This window comes from Phyllobates terribilis, unplaced genomic scaffold (genome assembly GCF_046119375.1).
Source record: "Phyllobates terribilis strain yellow unplaced genomic scaffold, ASM4611937v1 Scaffold_1__5_contigs__length_1240528914, whole genome shotgun sequence".
NCBI lineage: Eukaryota > Metazoa > Chordata > Amphibia > Anura > Dendrobatidae > Phyllobates > Phyllobates terribilis.
In genome coordinates this window covers 1,001,108,320-1,001,133,552 of record NW_027362761.1, presented here as the reverse complement: position 1 = coordinate 1,001,133,552, position 25,233 = coordinate 1,001,108,320, and the positions used below count along the sequence as shown (strand labels likewise).

General features: G+C 45.8%; 1 protein-coding gene across 1 annotated transcript in view; it reads right to left on the bottom strand.

The window, feature by feature from the left end:
• Positions 1-21,211: 21,211 nt before the first annotated feature.
• SCRG1 (stimulator of chondrogenesis 1) overlaps positions 21,212-25,233 on the bottom strand; it is an 83,821-nt gene continuing 79,799 nt past the window's right edge. The window contains exon 3 of the mRNA XM_073656268.1: positions 21,212-22,786. Coding sequence (XP_073512369.1) covers positions 22,732-22,786 — 55 coding nt within the window. The 3' untranslated portion in view covers positions 21,212-22,731. The remainder of the gene's footprint in view (positions 22,787-25,233) is intronic.

Sequence of the window (25,233 nt, the reverse complement as noted above, 5' to 3'; positions counted from 1 at the left end):
ACACAGCTCTGCAGTGAGAGTAACATGCAAATGTGTCAGGTATAATCACACACCGCTCTGCAGTGAGAGGAGCCTGCAGATGTGTCAGGTATAATCACACACAGCTCTGCAGTGAGAGGAGCCTGCAGATGTGTCAAGTATAATCACACACCGCTCTGCAGTGAGAGGAGCCTGCAGATGTGTCAGGTATAATCACACACAGCTCTGCAGTGAGAGGAGCCTGCAGATGTGTCAGGTATAATCACACACAGCTCTGCAGTGAGAGGAACCTGCAGATGTGTCAGGTATAATCACACACAGCTCTGCAGTGAGAGGAGCCTGCATATGTGTCAGGTATAATCACACACAGCTCTGCAGTGAGAGGAACCTGCAGCTGTGTCAGGTATAATAACACACAGCTCTGCAGTGAGAGGAGCCTGCATATGTGTCAAGTATAATCACACACAGCTCAGCAGTGAGAGGAGCCTGCAGATGTGTCAGGTATAATCACACACAGCTCTGCTGTGAGAGTAACCTGCAGATGTGTCAGGTATAATCACACACAGCTCTGCAGTGAGAGGAATCTGCAGATGTGTCAGGTATAATCACACAGCTCTGCAGTGAGAGGAACCTGCAGATGTGTCAGGTATAATCACACACAGCTCTGCAGTGAGAGTAACATGCAAATGTGTCAGGTATAATCACACACCGCTCTGCAGTGAGAGGAGCCTGCAGATGTGTCAGGTATAATCACACACAGCTCTGCAGTGAGAGTAACCTGCAGATGTGTCAGGTATAATCACACACCGCTCTGCAGTGAGAGGAGCCTGCAGATGTGTCAGGTATAATCACACACAGCTCTGCAGTGAGAGGAGCCTGCAGATGTGTCAGGTATAATCACACACAGCTCTGCAGTGAGAGGAACCTGCAGATGTGTCAGGTATAATCACACACAGCTCTGCAGTGAGAGGAGCCTGCAGATGTGTCAGGTATAATCACACACAGCTCTGCAGTGAGAGGAGCCTGCAGATGTGTCAGGTATAGTCACACACAGCTCTGCAGTGAAAGGAGCCTGCATATGTGTCAGGTATAATCACACACAGCTGTGCAGTGAGAGGAACCTGCAGATGTGTCAGGTATAATCACACACAGCTCTGCAGTGAGAGGAGCCTGCAGATGTGTCAGGTACAATCACACACAGCTCTGCAGTGAGAGGAGCCTGCATATGTGTCAAGTATAATCACACACAGCTCTGCAGTGAGAGGAGCCTGCAGATGTGTCAGGTATAATCACACACAGCTCTGCAGTGAGAGGAGCCTGCATATGTGTCAAGTATAATCACACACAGCTCTGCAGTGAGAGGAGCCTGCAGATGTGTCAGGTATAATCACACACAGCTCTGCAGTGAGAGTAACCTGCAGATGTGTCAGGTATCACACACAGCTCTGCAGTGAGAGGAATCTGCAGATGTGTCAGGTATAATCACACAGCTCTGCAGTGAGAGGAACCTGCAGATGTGTCAGGTATAATCACACACAGCTCTGCAGTGAGAGGAACCTGCAGATGTGTCAGGTATAATCACACACAGCTCTGCAGTGAGAGGAGCCTGCATATGTGTCAGGTATAATCACACACAGCTCTGCAGTGAGAGTAACCTGCAGATGTGTCAGGTATAATCTCACACCGCTCTGCAGTGAGAGGAGCCTGCAGATGTGTCAGGTATAATCACACACAGCTCTGCAGTGAGAGCAGCCTGCAGATGTGTCAGGTATAATCACACACAGCTCTGCAGTGAGAGGAACCTGCAGATGTGTCAGGTATAATCACACACAGCTCTGCAGTGAGAGGAGCCTGCAGATGTGTCAGGTATAATCACACACAGCTCTGTAGTGAGAGGAGCCTGCAGATGTGTCAGGTATAATCACACACAGCTCTGCAGTGAGAGGAGCCTGCATATGTGTCAGGTATAATCACACACAGCTGTGCAGTGAGAGGAACCTGCAGATGTGTCAGGTATAATCACACACAGCTCTGCAGTGAGAGGAGCCTGCAGATGTGTCAGGTACAATCACACACAGCTCTGCAGTGAGAGGAGCCTGCATATGTGTCAAGTATAATCACACACAGCTCTGCAGTGAGAGGAGCCTGCAGATGTGTCAGGTATAATCACACACAGCTCTGCAGTGAGAGGAGCCTGCATATGTGTCAAGTATAATCACACACAGCTCTGCAGTGAGAGGAGCCTGCAGATGTGTCAGGTATAATCACACACAGCTCTGCAGTGAGAGTAACCTGCAGATGTGTCAGGTATCACACACAGCTCTGCAGTGAGAGGAATCTGCAGATGTGTCAGGTATAATCACACAGCTCTGCAGTGAGAGGAACCTGCAGATGTGTCAGGTATAATCACACACAGCTCTGCAGTGAGAGGAACCTGCAGATGTGTCAGGTATAATCACACACAGCTCTGCAGTGAGAGGAGCCTGCATATGTGTCAGGTATAATCACACACAGCTCTGCAGTGAGAGTAACCTGCAGATGTGTCAGGTATAATCACACACCGCTCTGCAGTGAGAGGAGCCTGCAGATGTGTCAGGTATAATCACACACAGCTCTGCAGTGAGAGCAGCCTGCAGATGTGTCAGGTATAATCACACACAGCTCTGCAGTGAGAGGAACCTGCAGATGTGTCAGGTATAATCACACACAGCTCTGCAGAGAGAGGAGCCTGCAGATGTGTCAGGTATAATCACACACAGCTCTGCAGTGAGAGGAGCCTGCATATGTGTCAGGTATAATTACACACAGCTCTGCAGTGAGAGGAACCTGCAGCTGTGTCAGGTATAATCACACACAGCTCTGCAGTGAGAGGAGCCTGCAGATGTGTCAGGTATAATCACACACAGCTCTGCAGTGAGAGGAGCCTGCATATGTGTCAAGTATAATCACACACAGCTCTGCAGTGAGAGGAGCCTGCAGATATGTCAGGTATAATCACACACAGCTCTGCAGTGAGAGTAACCTGCAGATGTGTCAGGTATAATCACACACAGCTCTGCAGTGAGAGGAATCTGCAGATGTGTCAGGTATAATCACACAGCTCTGCAGTGAGAGGAACCTGCAGATGTGTCAGGTATAATCACACACAGCTCTGCAGTGAGAGGAACCTGCAGATGTGTCAGGTATAATCACACACAGCTCTGCAGTGAGAGGAGCCTGCATATGTGTCAGGTATAATCACACACAGCTCTGCAGTGAGAGTAACCTGCAGATGTGTCAGATATAATCACACACCGCTCTGCAGTAAGAGGAGCCTGCAGATGTGTCAGGTATAATCACACACAGCTCTGCAGTGAGAGGATCCTGCAGATGTGTCAGGTATAATCACACACAGCTCTGCAGTGAGAGGAGCCTGCAGATGTGTCTGGTGTAATCACACACAGCTCTGCAGGGAGAGGAGCCTGCAGATGTGTCAGGTATAATCACACACAGCTCTGCAGTGAGAGGAGCCTGCAGATGTGTCAGGTATAATCACACACAGCTCTGCAGTGAGAGGAGCCTGCATACGTGTCAGGTATAATCACACACAGCTCTGCAGTGAGAGGAACCTGCAGCTGTGTCAGGTATAATCACACACAGCTCTGCAGTGAGAGGAGCCTGCATATGTGTCAAGTATAATCACACACAGCTCTGCAGTGAGAGGAGCCTGCAGATGTGTCAGGTATAATCACACACAGCTCTGCAGTGAGAGTAACCTGCAGATGTGTCAGGTATAATCACACACAGCTCTGCAGTGAGAGGAATCTGCAGATGTGTCAGGTATAATCACACACCGCTCTGCAGTGAGAGGAGCCTGCAGATGTGTCAGGTATAATCACACACAGCTCTGCAGTGAGAGGAGCCTGCAGATGTGTCAGGTATAATCACACACAGCTCTGCAGTGAGAGGAACCTGCAGATGTGTCAGGTATAATCACACACAGCTCTGCAGTGAGAGGAATCTGCAGATGTGTCAGGTATAATCACACACCGCTCTGCAGTGAGAGGAGCCTGCAGATGTGTCAGGTATAATCACACACAGCTCTGCAGTGAGAGGAGCCTGCAGATGTGTCAGGTATAATCACACACAGCTCTGCAGTGAGAGGAACCTGCAGATGTGTCAGGTATAATCACACACAGCTCTGCAGTGAGAGGAGCCTGCATATGTGTCAGGTATAATCACACACAGCTCTGCAGTGAGAGGAACCTGCAGCTGTGTCAGGTATAATCACACACAGCTCTGCAGTGACAGGAGCCTGCATATGTGTCAAGTATAATCACACACAGCTGTGCAGTGAGAGGAGCCTGCAGATGTGTCAGGTATAATCACACACAGCTCTGCAGTGAGAGTAACCTGCAGATGTGTCAGGTATAATCACACACAGCTCTGCAGTGAGAGGAATCTGCAGATGTGTCAGGTATAATCACACAGCTCTGCAGTGAGAGGAACCTGCAGATGTGTCAGGTATAATCACACACAGCTCTGCAGTGAGAGTAACATGCAAATGTGTCAGGTATAATCACACACCGCTCTGCAGTAAGAGGAGCCTGCAGATGTGTCAGGTATAATCACACACAGCTCTGCAGTGAGAGTAACCTGCAGATGTGTCAGGTATAATCACACACCGCTCTGCAGTGAGAGGAGCCTGCAGATGTGTCAGGTATAATCACACACAGCTCTGCAGTGAGAGGAGCCTGCAGATGTGTCAGGTATAATCACACACAGCTCTGCAGTGAGAGGAACCTGCAGATGTGTCAGGTATAATCACACACAGCTCTGCAGTGAGAGGAGCCTGCAGATGTGTCAGGTATAATCACACACAGCTCTGCAGTGAGAGGAGCCTGCAGATGTGTCAGGTATAATCACACACAGCTCTGCAGTGAGAGGAGCCTGCATATGTGTCAGGTATAATCACACACAGCTCTGCAGTGAGAGGAACCTGCAGATGTGTCAGGTATAATCACACACAGCTCTGCAGTGAGAGGAGCCTGCAGATGTGTCAGGTATAATCACACACAGCTCTGCAGTGAGAGGAGCCTGCAGATGTGTCAGGTATAATCACACACAGCTCTGCAGTGAGAGGAGCCTGCATACGTGTCAGGTATAATCACACACAGCTCTGCAGTGAGAGGAACCTGCAGCTGTGTCAGGTATAATCACACACAGCTCTGCAGTGAGAGGAGCCTGCATATGTGTCAAGTATAATCACACACAGCTCTGCAGTGAGAGGAGCCTGCAGATGTGTCAGGTATAATCACACACAGCTCTGCAGTGAGAGTAACCTGCAGATGTGTCAGGTATAATCACACACAGCTCTGCAGTGAGAGGAATCTGCAGATGTGTCAGGTATAATCACACACCGCTCTGCAGTGAGAGGAGCCTGCAGATGTGTCAGGTATAATCACACACAGCTCTGCAGTGAGAGGAGCCTGCAGATGTGTCAGGTATAATCACACACAGCTCTGCAGTGAGAGGAACCTGCAGATGTGTCAGGTATAATCACACACAGCTCTGCAGTGAGAGGAATCTGCAGATGTGTCAGGTATAATCACACACCGCTCTGCAGTGAGAGGAGCCTGCAGATGTGTCAGGTATAATCACACACAGCTCTGCAGTGAGAGGAGCCTGCAGATGTGTCAGGTATAATCACACACAGCTCTGCAGTGAGAGGAACCTGCAGATGTGTCAGGTATAATCACACACAGCTCTGCAGTGAGAGGAGCCTGCATATGTGTCAGGTATAATCACACACAGCTCTGCAGTGAGAGGAACCTGCAGCTGTGTCAGGTATAATCACACACAGCTCTGCAGTGACAGGAGCCTGCATATGTGTCAAGTATAATCACACACAGCTGTGCAGTGAGAGGAGCCTGCAGATGTGTCAGGTATAATCACACACAGCTCTGCAGTGAGAGTAACCTGCAGATGTGTCAGGTATAATCACACACAGCTCTGCAGTGAGAGGAATCTGCAGATGTGTCAGGTATAATCACACAGCTCTGCAGTGAGAGGAACCTGCAGATGTGTCAGGTATAATCACACACAGCTCTGCAGTGAGAGTAACATGCAAATGTGTCAGGTATAATCACACACCGCTCTGCAGTAAGAGGAGCCTGCAGATGTGTCAGGTATAATCACACACAGCTCTGCAGTGAGAGTAACCTGCAGATGTGTCAGGTATAATCACACACCGCTCTGCAGTGAGAGGAGCCTGCAGATGTGTCAGGTATAATCACACACAGCTCTGCAGTGAGAGGAGCCTGCAGATGTGTCAGGTATAATCACACACAGCTCTGCAGTGAGAGGAACCTGCAGATGTGTCAGGTATAATCACACACAGCTCTGCAGTGAGAGGAGCCTGCAGATGTGTCAGGTATAATCACACACAGCTCTGCAGTGAGAGGAGCCTGCAGATGTGTCAGGTATAATCACACACAGCTCTGCAGTGAGAGGAGCCTGCATATGTGTCAGGTATAATCACACACAGCTCTGCAGTGAGAGGAACCTGCAGATGTGTCAGGTATAATCACACACAGCTCTGCAGTGAGAGGAGCCTGCAGATGTGTCAGGTATAATCACACACAGCTCTGCAGTGAGAGGAGCCTGCATATGTGTCAAGTATAATCACACACAGCTCTGCAGTGAGAGGAGCCTGCAGATGTGTCAGGTATAATCACACACAGCTCTGCAGTGAGAGGAGCCTGCATATGTGTCAAGTATAATCACACACAGCTCTGCAGTGAGAGGAGCCTGCAGATGTGTCAGGTATAATCACACACAGCTCTGCAGTGAGAGTAACCTGCAGATGTGTCAGGTATCACACACAGCTCTGCAGTGAGAGGAATCTGCAGATGTGTCAGGTATAATCACACAGCTCTGCAATGAGAGGAACCTGCAGATGTGTCAGGTATAATCACACACAGCTCTGCAGTGAGAGGAACCTGCAGATGTGTCAGGTATAATCACACACAGCTCTGCAGTGAGAGGAGCCTGCATATGTGTCAGGTATAATCACACACAGCTCTGCAGTGAGAGTAACCTGCAGATGTGTCAGGTATAATCACACACCGCTCTGCAGTGAGAGGAGCCTGCAGATGTGTCTGGTGTAATCACACACAGCTCTGCAGGGAGAGGAGCCTGCAGATGTGTCAGGTATAATCACACACAGCTCTGCAGTGAGAGGAGCCTGCAGATGTGTCAGGTATAATCACACACAGCTCTGCAGTGAGAGGAGCCTGCATACGTGTCAGGTATAATCACACACAGCTCTGCAGTGAGAGGAACCTGCAGCTGTGTCAGGTATAATCACACACAGCTCTGCAGTGAGAGGAGCCTGCATATGTGTCAAGTATAATCACACACAGCTCTGCAGTGAGAGGAGCCTGCAGATGTGTCAGGTATAATCACACACAGCTCTGCAGTGAGAGTAACCTGCAGATGTGTCAGGTATAATCACACACAGCTCTGCAGTGAGAGGAATCTGCAGATGTGTCAGGTATAATCACACAGCTCTGCAGTGAGAGGAACCTGCAGATGTGTCAGGTATAATCACACACAGCTCTGCAGTGAGAGTAACATGCAAATGTGTCAGGTATAATCACACACCGCTCTGCAGTGAGAGGAGACTGCAGATGTGTCAGGTATAATCACACACAGCTCTGCAGTGAGAGTAACCTGCAGATGTGTCAGGTATAATCACACACCGCTCTGCAGTGAGAGGAGCCAGCAGATGTGTCAGGTATAATCACACACAGCTCTGCAGTGAGAGGAGCCTGCAGATGTGTCAGGTATAATCACACACAGCTCTGCAGTGAGAGGAACCTGCAGATGTGTCAGGTATAATCACACACAGCTCTGCAGTGAGAGGAGCCTGCAGATGTGTCAGGTATAATCACACACAGCTCTGCAGTGAGAGGAACCTGCAGCTGTGTCAGGTATAATCACACACAGCTCTGCAGTGAGAGGAGCCTGCATATGTGTCAAGTATAATCACACACAGCTGTGCAGTGAGAGGAGCCTGCAGATGTGTCAGGTATAATCACACACAGCTCTGCAGTGAGAGTAACCTGCAGATGTGTCAGGTATAATCACACACAGCTCTGCAGTGAGAGGAATCTGCAGATGTGTCAGGTATAATCACACAGCTCTGCAGTGAGAGGAACCTGCAGATGTGTCAGGTATAATCACACACAGCTCTGCAGTGAGAGTAACATGCAAATGTGTCAGGTATAATCACACACCGCTCTGCAGTAAGAGGAGCCTGCAGATGTGTCAGGTATAATCACACACAGCTCTGCAGTGAGAGTAACCTGCAGATGTGTCAGGTATAATCACACACCGCTCTGCAGTGAGAGGAGCCTGCAGATGTGTCAGGTATAATCACACACAGCTCTGCAGTGAGAGGAGCCTGCAGATGTGTCAGGTATAATCACACACAGCTCTGCAGTGAGAGGAACCTGCAGATGTGTCAGGTATAATCACACACAGCTCTGCAGTGAGAGGAGCCTGCAGATGTGTCAGGTATAATCACACACAGCTCTGCAGTGAGAGGAGCCTGCAGATGTGTCAGGTATAATCACACACAGCTCTGCAGTGAGAGGAGCCTGCATATGTGTCAGGTATAATCACACACAGCTCTGCAGTGAGAGGATCCTGCAGATGTGTCAGGTATAATCACACACAGCTCTGCAGTGAGAGGAGCCTGCAGATGTGTCAGGTATAATCACACACAGCTCTGCAGTGAGAGGAGCCTGCATATGTGTCAAGTATAATCACACACAGCTCTGCAGTGAGAGGAGCCTGCAGATGTGTCAGGTATAATCACACACAGCTCTGCAGTGAGAGGATCCTGCAGATGTGTCAGGTATAATCACACACAGCTCTGCAGTGAGAGGAGCCTGCAGATGTGTCAGGTATAATCACACACAGCTCTGCAGTGAGAGGAGCCTGCATATGTGTCAAGTATAATCACACACAGCTCTGCAGTGAGAGGAGCCTGCAGATGTGTCAGGTATAATCACACACAGCTCTGCAGTGAGAGTAACCTGCAGATGTGTCAGGTATCACACACAGCTCTGCAGTGAGAGGAATCTGCAGATGTGTCAGGTATAATCACACAGCTCTGCAGTGAGAGGAACCTGCAGATGTGTCAGGTATAATCACACACAGCTCTGCAGTGAGAGGAACCTGCAGATGTGTCAGGTATAATCACACACAGCTCTGCAGTGAGAGGAGCCTGCATATGTGTCAGGTATAATCACACACAGCTCTGCAGTGAGAGTAACCTGCAGCTGTGTCAGGTATAATCACACACAGCTCTGCAGTGAGAGGAGCCTGCAGATGTGTCAGGTATAATCACACACAGCTCTGCAGTGAGAGGAGCCTGCAGATGTGTCAGGTATAATCACACACAGCTCTGCAGTGAGAAGAACCTCCAGATGTGTCAGGTATAATCACACACAGCTCTGCAGTGAGAGGAGCCTGCAGATGTGTCAGGTATAATCACACACAGCTCTGCAGTGAGAGTAACCTGCAGATTTGTCAGGTATAATCACACACAGCTCTGCAGTGAGAGGAATCTGCAGATGTGTCAGGTATAATCACACACAGCTCTGCAGTGAGAGGAACCTGCAGATGTGTCAGGTATAATCACACACAGCTCTGCAGTGAGATCAGGAGAGCAGAGAGCAGCCATCACACATCACACTGATAACTCACCTTCATGTATAATAATCTCTGAGAGGAGCCTGCAGATGTGTCAGGTATAATCACACACAGCTCTGCAGTGAGAGTAACCTGCAGATGTGTCAGGTATAATCACACACAGCTCTGCAGTGAGAGGAATCTGCAGATGTGTCAGGTATAATCACACAGCTCTGCAGTGAGAGGAACCTGCAGATGTGTCAGGTATAATCACACACAGCTCTGCAGTGAGAGGAACCTGCAGATGTGTCAGGTATAATCACACACCGCTCTGCAGTGAGAGGAGCCTGTAGATGTGTCAGGTATAATCACACACAGCTCTGCAGTGAGAGGAACCTGCAGATGTGTCAGGTATAATCACACACAGCTCTGCAGTGAGAGGAGCCTGCAGATGTGTCTGGTATAGTCATACACAGCTCTGCAGTGAGAGGAGCCTGCAGATGTGTCAGGTATAATCATACACCGCTCTGCAGCGAGAGGAGCCTGCAGATGTGTCAGGTATAATCACACACAGCTCTGCAGCGAGAGGAGCCTGCAGATGTGTCAGGTATAATCACACACAGCTCTGCAGTGAGAGGAGCCTGCAGATGTGTCAGGTATAATCACACACAGCTCTGCAGTGAGAGGAGCCTGCAGATGTGTCAGGTATAATCACACAAAGCTCTGCAGCGAGAGGAGCCTGCAGATGTGTCAGGTATAATCACACACAGCTCTGCAGTGAGAGGAGCCTGCAGATGTGTCAGGTATAATCACACACAGCTCTGCAGTGAGAGGAGCCTGCAGATGTGTCAGGTATAATCACACACAGCTCTGCAGTGAGAGGAACCTCCCGATGTGTCAGGTATAATCACACACAGCTCTGCAGTGAGATCAGGAGAGCAGAGAGCGGCCATTACACATCACACTGATAACTCACCTTCATGTATAATAATCTCTGGAGGCAGAGTTATCTTCCAGGCAACGTCCTCTCTATAGGCTGGAAGAGGTCATCTATATAAAGTCATAAAAGATGATTTATCCACAAGGCATCTGATATGAGGCACACAGGTATCACTCTCCTCAGCAGTCTAGAACCTGTATGCCCATATTAATAGTTTATGAATATAGAATCCGGCACTCGTTTCAGTAATATGAAATATAATTTTTAATCAATGAAAATCAAAGTTCCTTTAGAAATTCATGAAAAATGCAATCCACAATATGTGACGTTTCGGTCGTTCAACCACGACCTTCATCAGACTCTAATGCATATAGAGAAAAAAATACAGAAATCTTATGTGAACAACAAGTAAAAAAAGGGAATTCAAAACACTTTATGCAAGAAAGACAATATATAAATTATATGTAGCATAAGGAGGTGCTATAATCATGATGTGATACAATATTCAATGGTATAAGACAATATCACGCGTCGTTCAAGCCTCATCAAAAGTTAGGGTATGCATAAATATAGTAAAAAATACTGCACAAGGAGCCTGAAAATACTTGTATACAACAGGAAAAAAGAAAAAATACCACAATTGAAAAAAAAGAAAACAAAAGAAAAATTCATTACTCACATGGAGTGTCATATAGTCAAATCTGAACTTGAAAAGTGAGAAAAAAAATGAAAAAAAGTGTAAAAAAGAAAAAGAGAAAAAAGGAAAACAGAAAAAAACAGAAAAAACTTAGTTTAGATAGGTCAAATATGGTGACAAATTCCCTTTTACGTGAAGTTATTATTTATTTTTTTACTTCTGCTAATTTTGGCATGTATGTTTTTTTTTTTTTTGTATGTTCTGATTTTAGATTAGTGCAATGAAACATTTAATATGTAGTAGTTATTAGTACGCCTTCAATGTTTCTTATCCAAGTATCTTACTCATATTCAAGTTGGTGAACCCCCACTTGACCAAACCTTGCTTACACCCTTGGGATCAACAGTTACTCTCTCAGCTTGTCCTAGTAATACTAGTGACTGTTTTACTATTTGTTTCTGAGCTAAATCAAGAGACTAACAATATGACTATACATCCTGTTCTTAATCTGCAGATGTTATTTGTCGTTAATATAGTTTCTCATGTAACTTACCATGGCCATACTTTCACTCTGTTTTCTTAAAGGCAAATTTCCATCATTTTTTAAAATTACTTGCCAATTCTAATGGGATGCTCAAGAGACGCACAGAATTGCTGACAGGTCTGCTGGTTGCCCCACATCGTAGCCTTTTACTGATCCTGGACTTCCCTCCACTTTTTCGCACACAGCAGACGAAATCCTGACATTCAGTGACCACTTGGAATATGGAGTGAAGATCTTTTGGAATAGTTGTTGATGGCTGAAAGCTTCCAAACACATAAGGCTAACATAGGCCGAACCCATTGATATCGGCTGGATCGCCCAACAGTTTAATGTATTTAGGGAATCTCAAATCTCCTGCGACATGATTTTGGGGGAGAGAAGGATACCACTTATTCGATTTCTGACAACCAATCCTTTTGTTCTCAGAGTTAAGCCGTTGTGAGAATAGGTTGTCCATGACTCTCACAGAAAACATATATGCTTTTATTCCCTTCAAAGAGGAAGAGGACTAGAACTATAGCGCCACCTATTGGAAGCAGCGATCCTAAAAGTCAATATGGACCCTTTAACGAGCCTTGCCATATGACTTAGGATAACAGTTTATCTTAAGTCACGTGGTAAGGCTTGTTAATGGGTCGATTCTGACTTTTAGGATTGCTGCTTCCAAAGGGTAGCACTAGAGTTCAAGTCTTCTTCCTCTCTGAAGAGGCAATTTGCATATTTAATTTCCCAGAGGAGCATTACAGCCTGTAAGTCTCCTTAATCGGACATGCTGAGCCGAGCGTTCCTGTGTATGGGGGACTTGGATATCTATTGTTTGTAACTTTTTGTACCTGGTAAAAAAAGAATTTAAAATAAAAAATAAAGATTATACTTACCTTCTGATGGCCCCCGGTCTCCTCAGCGATGCGTCCGGTGTGTTGGGTGGCTCACGATGGTCTAAAAGGACCTTCCATGAGGTCATTTAGTAATGTGACAGGTCACGCGACCACTGACGTCAGCGGTCACGTGACCTGAAGAGGCAATCGCTGACGCATCGCTGTGGAGACCAGGGGCTTGACAACTCACATGCAAAAACGCTTCTACCTGGCAGGAAAAATGCATGTAAAATCTGCATGTACAATCCGCATGTACAATCGCAATGCGTTTTTCCTGCCAGGGAGATGCAGAAAAAATCTGCAGCATTTCTGCATCGTGGGCACATAGCCTTACTGTGCAGCGTGTAGCTGTTTTCTTGTTGTATTCACATTGTGCTCTGTGCAGATAAGTTAATGCTTGGTTTTTCTGCAATGCACAGTAAAATATGCGTTATCCAGCTGATGTATTTTACAACACTTTTGTCAATGTGCAGTCTGTAGAGGTTTACAATAATTTGCTCACATCCTACTCAATACATACAAGCAAAAGTTAAAAAATGCTTTTTATTTTATTCTAAAATAAATATAGTGAAACGTACGTTTTTTAAAACTAACTGATGTGCTTTAGAACATATTTTTTAATGCTCAGCATGTTTACATTAATGTGCTGTCATTGTACTCCGTGTGCATCTACGAAAGAACTGTGTTACTAGGTACATACTTACTAAGGCCTCATTCACATCAGTGTTTGTATGCCAGAGCCAGGAGTGGAACTTACAGAGGAAAACTATAATTGAAAGATTGGCACCTGTTCTTTGTTTTGGAGACACTCCTGGTTTTGGCATACAAATACTGATTAAAAAATACTGATGTGTGAATGAGGCCTAAGGTTGCATTCATACATCTATGTGCAGTGTTGATGTGCTGCCTGATTTTATTTTTACCAGAGAGCACACATACCGATTGATTATGCACTATTCTGATAATCAAAATCAGATCAGAATAGAACATGAGTTTCCCCAATCTCATTCTTGGTGGATACATCATTTTAATGGATGTCTGAATAGACCCATTTAACTCAAAATCGGGGAGCACTCAGACGTTTCACATGAAAGGATGTGACGCGCCCCCTGAGCCGTGGGGCACCCGGGACCGGACTTCAGGGCAATGCTGGGAGTAGTAGTGGCGACCCGGTCCCGTGGCTCAGGGTGGTCAGACCAAGGTTGTGGCAGTCTCTGTATCAGTATAATGCAAAGTCCGACTACGCCACCAGTGGATTGCAGTCAATAAGAACCGCCGCTGCTGAGCAGACCTCTGAGGCTGATGTTGTGAGGGCAGCAGAGTGTAGTATAACTCCCCACGAGAGGAGTTTAGCCTCAGGGCAGTGTAGAATGATGATGGTGGTTGTGGTGCGGGGCATCCCAGTACTAGTAGTGCTGATGCGGTGAGAAAGCACAGAGACAAGGTGTTGCAGTTCAGGTTCTTTACTCACAGTTCTCATCCAGGTCACTTGTGCACAGGTAGGACCGCCTGAGCCGTGCTGCGTCCACCAGGCAGGGGGCTCGATCAACCCCCAGGTAATTCCGGAGTGTGGCACAGGACTCCCTTCTATCCTTTCGTCAGCCGTGCCCCACCAGTGACACTACTCCTGTCCAGCTGCCTCGGGTCTTCTCCTGGGAGGGCTGGGTGCCCACTTCCCTGACCCTATGTGGTGTGCCTTCCTAGTAGGTGTAGTGAGGGGTCGCACCAGTAAATGATCACGACCACCGGTTCTTGGTTAAGGATTAGTCACCTCCACCAACTTGGGATCCAGTACCCTGTTCTGCCAACCCGTCACCTGCAATCTCCTGGGTCCTTAGGGTTCCTTCTGCCTTCGTGTCTCTGGGTCTCTCTTGGTGTTCTGTTCCTTCTTACTTTCCTTTCTGTTCTCCTCTCTTCTCTCGGGCCCCGGCCTCTACTCTAGGCCTGGCCCTGGAGCAAAGCTCCTGCAGAGCCTCTGCCCCCCGTCACCTCTCCTCACAGACTGCACTTCTTCTCTGAACGACTGAACACTGTTCTAAGATGGTGCCACCTTTTATACCTCCCCCTCTGTGTATGAGCCCAGGTGACCTGCAACCAATGGGCTCCTACCTATGCCCAGAAACCAGCCCCTATCTGCTCCCACATCACTAGGTTTCCCCCCTCCCCACTCCAGGCAGGGAACAAGGTCACTCGTGCCTGCATTTATATTAATGGGAGCACCATCGAGCTGTCCCCCCCTCCTGAATGAGGAGTGAAATGTGTGCAGCTACCTGAGCCCTGGTCCACACACCATCCTTACCCGGGAGTGGGATATCACACCTCTGGGTGAGGTGCAATAACTCTGTAGCGACCGAACCCTCGGGGCGCTACAGATGAATACAGTCTTCTTCGTGGCAGAGGGGTGGGTCTTTAAACCCCTTACTGACATCTACTGTTAGTGGATAAGAATTAATCTCACTCTATACACGGGATGCCAGCTACATGCAAATTTCAGCAATTTAAAATCTCTAGATACCACCGTCAATAGTGATTGCAGCATCTACGTGGTTAGACTGATTTGTCATTCCCTTACCAAGCCTTCCAACTCGAGTGCAGGATGCCAATTCTGTTGTCATGGCAGATAACGATCCACTTACTGAAGACCCCTATTTCTGCCATATTAGTCTGACATGAGATATTCAAGAACCAATTCTAGTGTTCACAAAAAATAACCTCAAAAAACAAGACCTGTCCATTTTTCTTCCAAGTCATGGTTCAAACTCCCCAATGAGACAATTGGTCCGAGCAATAAACAGCTATGTACTGCCCATTTTTTTACTGTTTAACTGGTAGGAAAAATTTTGAAAATTGACACACGGGAGAAGAATGGATAAAAATCTGATCTAGTGCACTGATGAACAATGCTCTTATTTTTCTTGTATGTGAAAAGAAAAGCAAAGAAAAGCATACAAGAAACAGACATTTCAGTGAGGCCTAAGTGTTCAGCCTTGGAGTAGGGCTTTACAGAGACATTTGTTGCGATACTAAGTGATTTTAACTTGAGTGACAGCTGCAGTCCAAAAGATTGTATAGTGCAGCTGTTGCTTAATAGTTAGCGTCCATTATCCTCTCTGTCACACCCCATCCACATCTATGCACGTTGTATCTGTACATGCACATGCTGGCTGATGCCTGGTTAGGATAAAATGATGGCTTGGGAATGATTAGCGTCCATGAGATATTTGATTTTTGATGAGTGACAATGTCATTCAATATAGGAGCAATGTTACTTTTATCTAGACTATTTTTTCACTTTTCCCTTTCACTTTAGGCATCGTTCAGTTATTAACATAGAAAATTGTATTTTACCTTTTGTTATTTATTCAATTGTTGATGTAAAAATGGATATAATACATAAGTAAAAACTAGTCATACGGAGGACATACAGTACTGATGAAAAATCGTCTGTTTTTTCTTGATGAAAAATGAATGATATTGTATACACTCATCTAAACCCATCCTTTCAGCTGCATCATGGTCATTTTAATTGAGTTTACAATTATTCACACATCCTTTTTACGGATCCATGTATCTGTTTAGAACATCTCGGTGTTTATCCTATTCTCTTCCGTTTTGCTAATAGGAATCCAGTTGAGGATCAAGTAAACATGGATGAAAAAGTGACATCTATCAAACATACACTACTATGTGGGGCCCATTATACTGTATGGAGGACTGTGTGGGGCCCATTATACTGTATGGAGGACTATGTGGGGCCCATTATACTGTATGGAGGACTATGTGGGGTCCATTATACTGTATGGAGGACTGTGTGGGGCCCATTATACTGTATGGAGGACTGTGTGGGGCCCATTATACTGTATGGAGGACTATGTGGGGTCCATTATACTGTATACAGGACTATGTGGACCCATTATACTGTATGGAGGACTATGTGGGGTCCATTATACTGTATGAAGGACTATGTGGGGCCCATTATTCTGTATGGGGGATTATGTGGGGCCCATTATACTGTATGGAGGACTATGTGGGGCCTATTATACTGTGTGGAGTGCTATGTGGGGCCCATTATACTGTATGGAGGACTATGTGGGGTCCATTATACTGCATGGAGGGCTATGTGGGGTCCATTATTCTGTATGGAGGACTATGTGGGGTCCATTATTCTGTATGGAGGACTATGTGGGGCCCATTATTCTGTATGGAGGACTATGTGGGGTCCATTATTCTGTATGGAGGACTATGTGGGGCCCATTATACTGTATGGAAGACTATGTGGGCCCATTATACTGTATGGAGGACTATGTGGGTCCATTATACTACATGGAGGGCTATGTGGGGTCCATTATTCTGTATGTAGGACTATGTGGGGCCCATTATACTGTATGGAGTGCTATGTGGGGCCCATTATACTGTATGGAGTGCTATGTGGGGCCCATTATACTGTATGGAGGACTATGCGGGGCCCATTATTCTGTATGGAGGACTATGTGGGGCCCATTATACTGTATGGAGGACTATGTGGGGCCCATTATTCTGTATGGGGGACTATGTGGGGTCCATTATACTGTATGGAGGACTATGTGGGGTCCATTATACTGTATGGAGGACTATGTGGGGTCCATTATACTGTATGGAGGACTATGTGGGGTCCATTATACTGTATGGAGGACTATGTGGGGCCCATTATACTGTATGGAGGACTGTGTGGGGCCCATTATACTGTATGGAGGACTATGTGGGGTCCATTATACTGTATGGAGGACTATGTGGGGTCCATTATACTGTATGGAGGACTGTGTGGGGCCCATTATACTGTATGGAGGACTATGTGGGGTCCATTATACTGTATGGAGGACTATGTGGGGTCCATTATACTGCATGGAGGGCTATGTGGGGTCCATTATTCTGTATGGAGGACTATGTGGGGCCCATTATACTGTATGGAGGACTATGTGGGGCCTATTATACTGTGTGGAGTGCTATGTGGGGCCCATTATACTGTATGGAGGACTATGTGGGGTCCATTATACTGCATGGAGGGCTATGTGGGGTCCATTATTCTGTATGGAGGACTATGTGGGGCCCATTATACTGTATGGAGGACTATGTGGGCCCATTATACTGTATGGAGGACTATGTGGGTCCATTATACTGCATGGAGGGCTATGTGGGGTCCATTATTGTGTATGTAGGACTATGTGGGGCCCATTATACTGTATGGAGTGCTATGTGGGGCCCATTATACTGTATGGAGGACTATGCGGGGCCCATTATTCTGTGTGGAGGACTATGTGGGGCCCATTATACTGTATGGAGGACTATGTGGGGCCCATTATTCTGTATGGGGGACTATGTGGGGCCCATTATTCTGTATGGAGGTCTATGTGGGGCCATTATACTGTATACAGGACTATGTGGACCCATTATACTGTATGGAGGACTATGTGGGGTCCATTATACTGTATGAAGGACTATGTGGGGCCCATTATTCTGTATGGGGGATTATGTGGGGCCCATTATTCTGTATGGAGGACTATGTGGGGCCCATTATTCTGTATGGAGGACTATGTGGGGCCCATTATTCTGTATGGAGGACTATGTGGGGCCCATTATTCTGTATGGAGGACTATGTGGGGCCCATTATTCTGTATGGAGGACTATGTGTGGCCCATTATTCTGTATGGAGGGCTATGTAGGGCCCATTATTCTGTATGGAGGACTATGTGGGGCCCATTATTCTGTATGGAGGACTATGTGGGGCCCATTATTCTGTATGGAGCACTATGTGGGGCCCATTATACTGTATGGAAGACTATGTGGGGCCCATCATTCTGTATGGAGTGCTATGTGGGGCACATTATACTATATGGAGGACTATACGGGGGCCCATTATTCTGTATGAAGGAAAGGAAACGCACACAAAAACGCTACATGATTATCAATAAAGTTTTTTTTATAAAACCCTATTCTCTGAAATTCTGCAAATTTCAATAGCCTTTATTAAGAACTGACATAAAGACATAAAAAACGCATGCATAAAAAAAACTTGATGCCGCAAAACCGCATGTAAAAAACGCACCAAAAACCGCAATTAACCTAATTTGTATATTAGGTGCAGAAATGGTGTAGAAATTCTGCAGCGTCAAAACCGCAGCAAATCCGGATCGTGTGCACATACCCTAATAGGATGCACTAAATTCATTAAGTGGCATGCACTTTTTAATGAATTTGGTGCATCTTATTCCTGCACGGCCCTCATTGAAACTACTGGGACTACTTTACTGAAACATCTCCTTTAACATAATAGGGGCTATTGAGCATGATGTATTGGCTACACATGCTGCTTATATGACTGAGAGGGAGCCATTCCCCAGCTCTCTCCCACTAAACACAGCTTAGAATCCCCATATTATGTGCAGACCCAGAAGAAACATAAACAATGGTGTCTCTGTAGTGGTGGAGGAGTCGGGGGGGATCTGTGCTGTGTCACGGGCTTTTCAAATGGGTCCCACATAGGCAGTGAGACTTCTGGTCAGCAGCATTAGACAACATGGACAGAATACTCTGTACACTCTGCTCACTGATGCTGCAAAGCTGAGTGCACAGTGCAGACACATCAGGAGGCGGAGGGGGATGACGTCACCACCAAGAAGGAGGCGACAGGATTGAACTATTCATGACTCATCCTCCACTTCATCCTGTTCGTGGTTGTTTGTTATACCCAGCACAAATGCGCCAATCCAGCAGATAGCCACGAGTCACATGTGGCTCATGAGCCACGGGTTGGAGACCATTGCCTTACAGTCTCCTTACTTCTTGATTTCTGGGGGGCAAGCACTCCTCCTTGAAAGACTATTTTAGTGAGCAGCAGAGGTATAGTATTAGTAAAACCATAAAGCACAAAGTCATCACAAATTCTGATGTAACACCACATTCAGCCTCAGTGGCTTAATCTGGAAGTACACTGCTATCAGTATATGCACATATGAAGATAACAGGGCATTTGAACAAACACATGGCCAAGGACAGTAAGAACCATGACTATGAGACCTACTATGGGACAAGCTGATTGTGGAGATTTGTAAGATTTATAACAACAGCTTGTCAGGTGCAGAGAGGGATGTATAGCTGCAGTTTAGAAATCAATGTGCTTGTGACAGATGGCTGGTATGATAGGAGTTAACCCCTCTCCTGGAATGTAACTGCTGTCCACTCTTGGCCAGGGTCTGGACATGCACTAGTGGCTGAGCTCCATGGAAACCAGCTGATGCTATGAAAAGAGAATGACAGCAGATAGGAAAAGCAAGTCAATAGCAACCTTGCTTATTTTCATGCCGTCTAACTAACTAAACTAATTTAGTTATGATGACACGAGCTTTATCATTTCAGTCACTGCCTATGCAGAGGGCAGTAGCCGATGACAAACTCATCTTGACTGCTGCCCTCTGTTTAGGCAGTGACTGAGATGACAAAGTCTTCAATGTGCTCTCCCACAACTCTAAACTTCTTTTTTCCCATGTAGCTTTGTTAGAGAATAGACGGAGACCTGCTGTGTAAGCTGTTCCAAATATAGAAAAGTGTTCCTGTAAAACAATATAATAAACTAGGTTTTTTATATACTTTTTATATACCTTTACATACCTTTTCTAAACCTTACTAATGTTATGGCTAAGGTTTGGACAAAGGTAAAATTTAGGGTTAGGGTTAGAGGATAATATTAGCGTTAGCGATGGGTTCATAAAATAGTTACATTAAAAACACAAATGTAATAAAAAAAATTAAAAAAATAACAAAGTATGACTTTTTATTTTTTATATTGTATGTTGGATATCAGCAAAAAGCAGAAAATAACTTGAGGACTAAAGGGCAAAATATAATTACGTCAGCATTTTTAAAAAATACAATCCATGTGGTTTTGGGATAAGGGGGTTGACTGATGGAAAGGTCTCAGGGAGAGGGGGGGTACTTGCCTTACACCGGGTGCTAACAACCGACATCTACCAATGGAGACATTCCACTTGCCCATTCCATTTTCCCTGACATTTGTCCTTGCGCTCCTTTAGTTTCTACATTTTGTCAGTGCATATGAATTATACCTTGACATACATACAGCTATTTTTACGAACTATGTGATGATAAAAAGGTCTCTGCACAAATGTGTTTATAAAATACAATGGAACAATTAAAGTACTCCTAATAGCCATTTCTTATTACAATAGAGCGCTTTTGTACTGGATTGTAAGCACATTTTGCCAGCAGAGGTCATCACTGCTGAAGAAGTCAACAGAAATTTACCCTTAAACATATAAATGTTAATCAATTCCACTGCTAATAAATGCCATGAGTCCTGCTATGTAATGGTTTATTATACATAAGAAATGTAACACACAGAGTAGACAAATTGATTGATAAAGAATAAATAAGGGACAAAGCAAGCAATATTATGATGGCTATGTGCTACAAAAATGGCTTTGCTATTTCCAAGCCAGCAGCCACGATTTGACATAACAGCTAAATAATAGTAACATATTCCCCACAGTAAAGCGTGTCTAGAAATTCTACCAAAAAGTGGGTAAAGGTAGTAGGACATTTTAAGAGGATCTGACACAAGGTCAAAAGTGAACAGTTTTTAATTTCCGTGGGCCATGGTAAAGATCATAAAATTAGCACTTAACAAAGAGGACCGTGAACCGGATGCTGGATTTGAATTAATAAAAAGCAAAACAAACTTGTCTCGGGATGAACAGTAACAAAATAAGAGCAAAAACTGGCCACTTTTCACTTAATGACAAGTCTTATTTAAAGCATAACTGTTGTATTCATTATTCATGTGACTTTTCGGAATAAGCTGTCATGTGTTGTGTGTACATTTTTCACAAGTTTTCACTCTGTAGTTTTAGTTGTCTCTGAGCCAGTAGATGGAAACTAGCTTCTATGATTTCTCTCGCTTTCTCCTGCTTATCTGTCTCTCTTATAGCAAATCTTCACAACACACAGAAGCAAGAAGGACAATATACAGCAGCACTGAGTAGTGTAGCTGTGAATCCAGCACTGTGGGAGAGATAGAATAGAAAGCAGAAGCACCTGCACTATGAATGTCTCTCTGCCTAACCCTCTCACTACGCTCCTTTCCCTCTCCACTTCCCTCTCCATAGACGTAATAGCCAGCTGTAATCTGATCAGTGAGTGAACTGTACAGCTGTATTTCTGAATGATTAATGAGCTGACGAGGCTGAGGGATTAGGAGAAGAGGCTCCAAAGTGGAGAAAAAATTATTATGTTAAGATATATTACACATATTTACATATCTGATTGTTCTAATAATTAGGGGTACTCATGTCTTCACTTGGCAGAGGGGCAGCTAGGCTTCCCTTCTCAGATAAGGAAATGCCCCTTCACCTCCCCTGCCCACCTTGGTTACACCCATGACACCTGAAAAATCCAGTCTGGTAAACTGAGACGAGATGCTCAAGATGTGTGAAACTGTTGGTTCTGGCTGGCATTGAACATGGACTAGTTTGGGAAACTGAGATTGCAGCTACTCTGTACACAGATATAAATGGTATGTATAGAAAACATACTGTGCTATCTACTGGAAATGTTAAACTCAGATGCAGTAGATTTTTAATACCTACCAACCTTTACCAATGTTTTTTAAATATATTTTAATAACACAATCCAAGACTTCCAAGAAACTCTTTATTGAATTATTTAGGAGAATAACATTTGCCACTGTCTTCCTAAGCCTCACCCTTTGCTCACAGCACAAAGCTTTTTTTCTTTTTGCTTACCCACCTGATAAAATCCACCATTCTGACAGGTCAAAACTTTTCTAAGTACATGTAGTGTTATATATAGGTAAGCATTGCCTGATGCTTTTAGGTAATCTGTCATAGATAAATGCCGAATAATTTCTGAGAAAATGTCATTGTTTGTCAAAATGTATCTAAGTAGAGATAAAACTTTGGCATTGAAGGCAGAAAACAATGATAAATGTAGAGGTATTCCGCTGTATATTCTTCCCATTTTCTGTGTCACTTATTGTCTTTGTCACAATGTGATGTTGTTTTCAGTGGGTGTTACAAGGAATCACAAAAGAAATCTTTGGCCCAAAGAAAATGTCTCTGGAAAAAAAAAGGTGCAGAACGGGTTAACACATTGCAAATGATTCATGTAAGTGGACAATATTGCTGGATGCCATTTATTATTGGAAAGCTGTTGAAGTTGATGCTTGTGAAGGCAACATTCTGACACTTCAGGAAATAGTAGACAGCAAGCTAATACAAGCTGGCAGCTCTCTGGGCATGTTCACGAGCCGACGCTTTAGGGGAAGGGAACAGAGGCATCATTGTGAGAACATAATAGCACTTCAGTTGTGCTCTCCCAGCCAAACAGCTTCACTGTAACTGCTGCTACTTCGGAAAGACGGAGCCTCCACTAAGTCTGTGTGCCCCCTCCGGAGAAGGTACACAGTCATTGCTGTAAATCCAAATATGTGCGATCATTACCAACACTGATATTAAATAATATTATTCTATATCTTTCTCGACCTCGTTATTTTCAGGTGAACAGTTGAAATCTTATCGTATCAACTATCCAACAATTGAAGGAGCAGAATCAGCAGTTCATTTGGAGCAGGGGTCTCAAACTCGGCTGGGTATATGGGCCGCACACGGAAAAAAAAATTAATTTGGGGGGCCGCATTCTTTGCAGGACAAAGTGACATTTTTAGTGATACCATTTTTTTTTCTATACACCTTTTGAACATTTTTGCTGTTTTATTTTTTATAGCTTGGGTCGTTATGGATGCGGCGATAATAAAACATGCACTTTTTTTGTTTACTTTAGTTTAGATATAAACTTTATTTTGAAGTTTTTCTGATAAAATCTTGTAGTAATGTGCCCCACCCTGGTCTGCATCTTGTAATGTCCCCCATCTTTGTCCCCATCTTGTCGTAATATTCCATACTGGTCCCCATATTGTTGTAATGTCTCCCATCCTGGGCCCCATATTGTCGTAATGTCACATACCGGTCCCCATATTGTAGATATGTCCCCATCTTCTAGGAATGTCCCCATCCTGGTCCCCCTCTTGTAGTAATGTCCCCAGCCTGGTCCCCATGCTTTAGGACTGTCCCCAGCCTGGTCCCCATCTTTTAGGACTGTCCCCAGCCTGGTCCCCATGTTTTAGGACTGTCCCCAGCCTGGTCCCTATCTTTTAGGACTGTCGCCAGCCTGGTCCCCATCTTTTAGGACTGTCCCCAGCCTGGTCCCCATGTTTTAGGACTGTCCCCAGCCTGGTCCCCATGTTTTAGGGCTGTCCACAGCCTGATCCCCATGTTTTAGGACTGTCCCAGCCTGGTCCCTATCTTTTAGGACTGTCGCCAGCCTGGTCCCCATGTTTTAGGACTGTCCCCAGCCTGGTCCCCATGTTTTAGGACTGTCCCCAGCCTGGTCCCCATCTTTTAGGACTGTCCCCAGCCTGGTCCCCATCTTTTAGGACTGTCCCCAGCCTGGTCCCCATCTTGGAGGACTGTCCCCAGCCTGGTCCCCATCTTGGAGGACTGTCCCTTGTGCCGTTCTACACATACAAGAGAAAAAAAAAAGATTCTTCTCACCTCTCCTCCCTCGGCATCCTTTCTGCACCTGTGGCCCGCAGGCACCATAAACCCCGATTGCGGCCTGGTCCAGGAGCTGCCGGCAGCTGCGCTTCAGTTCAGTGTATTGCCGCGCAGAGACCGGCTCTCTGCACAGCAATACCAGTGGCAGCCGCCGGCCTATCAGAGGCCAGCAGCTGACATCTGCGAGTGTCAGTGACGTCATACGCCGCTGCGCTGGGACGCAGATGTCAGCTGCTGGCCTCTGATAGGCCGGCGGCTGCCACTGGTATTGCTGTGCAGAGAGCCGGTCTCTGCGCGGCAATACACTGAACTGAAGCGCAGCTGTCGGCAGCTCCTGGACCGGGCTGCGATCGGGGTCTATGGTGCCTGCGGGCCGCATGAAGCAGCCTGAAGGGCCGCATGCGGCCCGCGTGTTTGAGACCCCTGATTTAGAGCATGCACATCAAACGCTGGCCTGAGGACCAAATCTGACCCGCAGGGTGGTTCTATTTTGCCTGCAACACCAGAACCACCACCCCTATGTGGGGCCATTATACTATATGGAGGACTATGTGGGGCCATTATACTATATGGAGGACTATGTGAGTCCATTATTCTGTATGGAGGACTATATGGGGACCATTATTCTGTATGGAGGACTATGTGGGGCCCATTATTCTGTATGGATGACTATGTGGGGCCCATTATTCTGTATGGAGGACTATGTGGGGCCCATTATTCTGTATGGAGGACTATGTGGGGCCCATTATTCTGTATGGAGGACTATGTGGGGCCCATTATTCTGTATGGGAGACTATGTGGGGACCAATATTTTATATGGAGGAGTATGTGGTGCCCATTATTCTGTATGGAGGAGTATCTGGGGCCCATTATTCTGTATGGAGGACTATGTGGGGCCCATTATTCTGTATGGAGGACTATGTGGGGCCCATTATTCTGTATGGAGGACT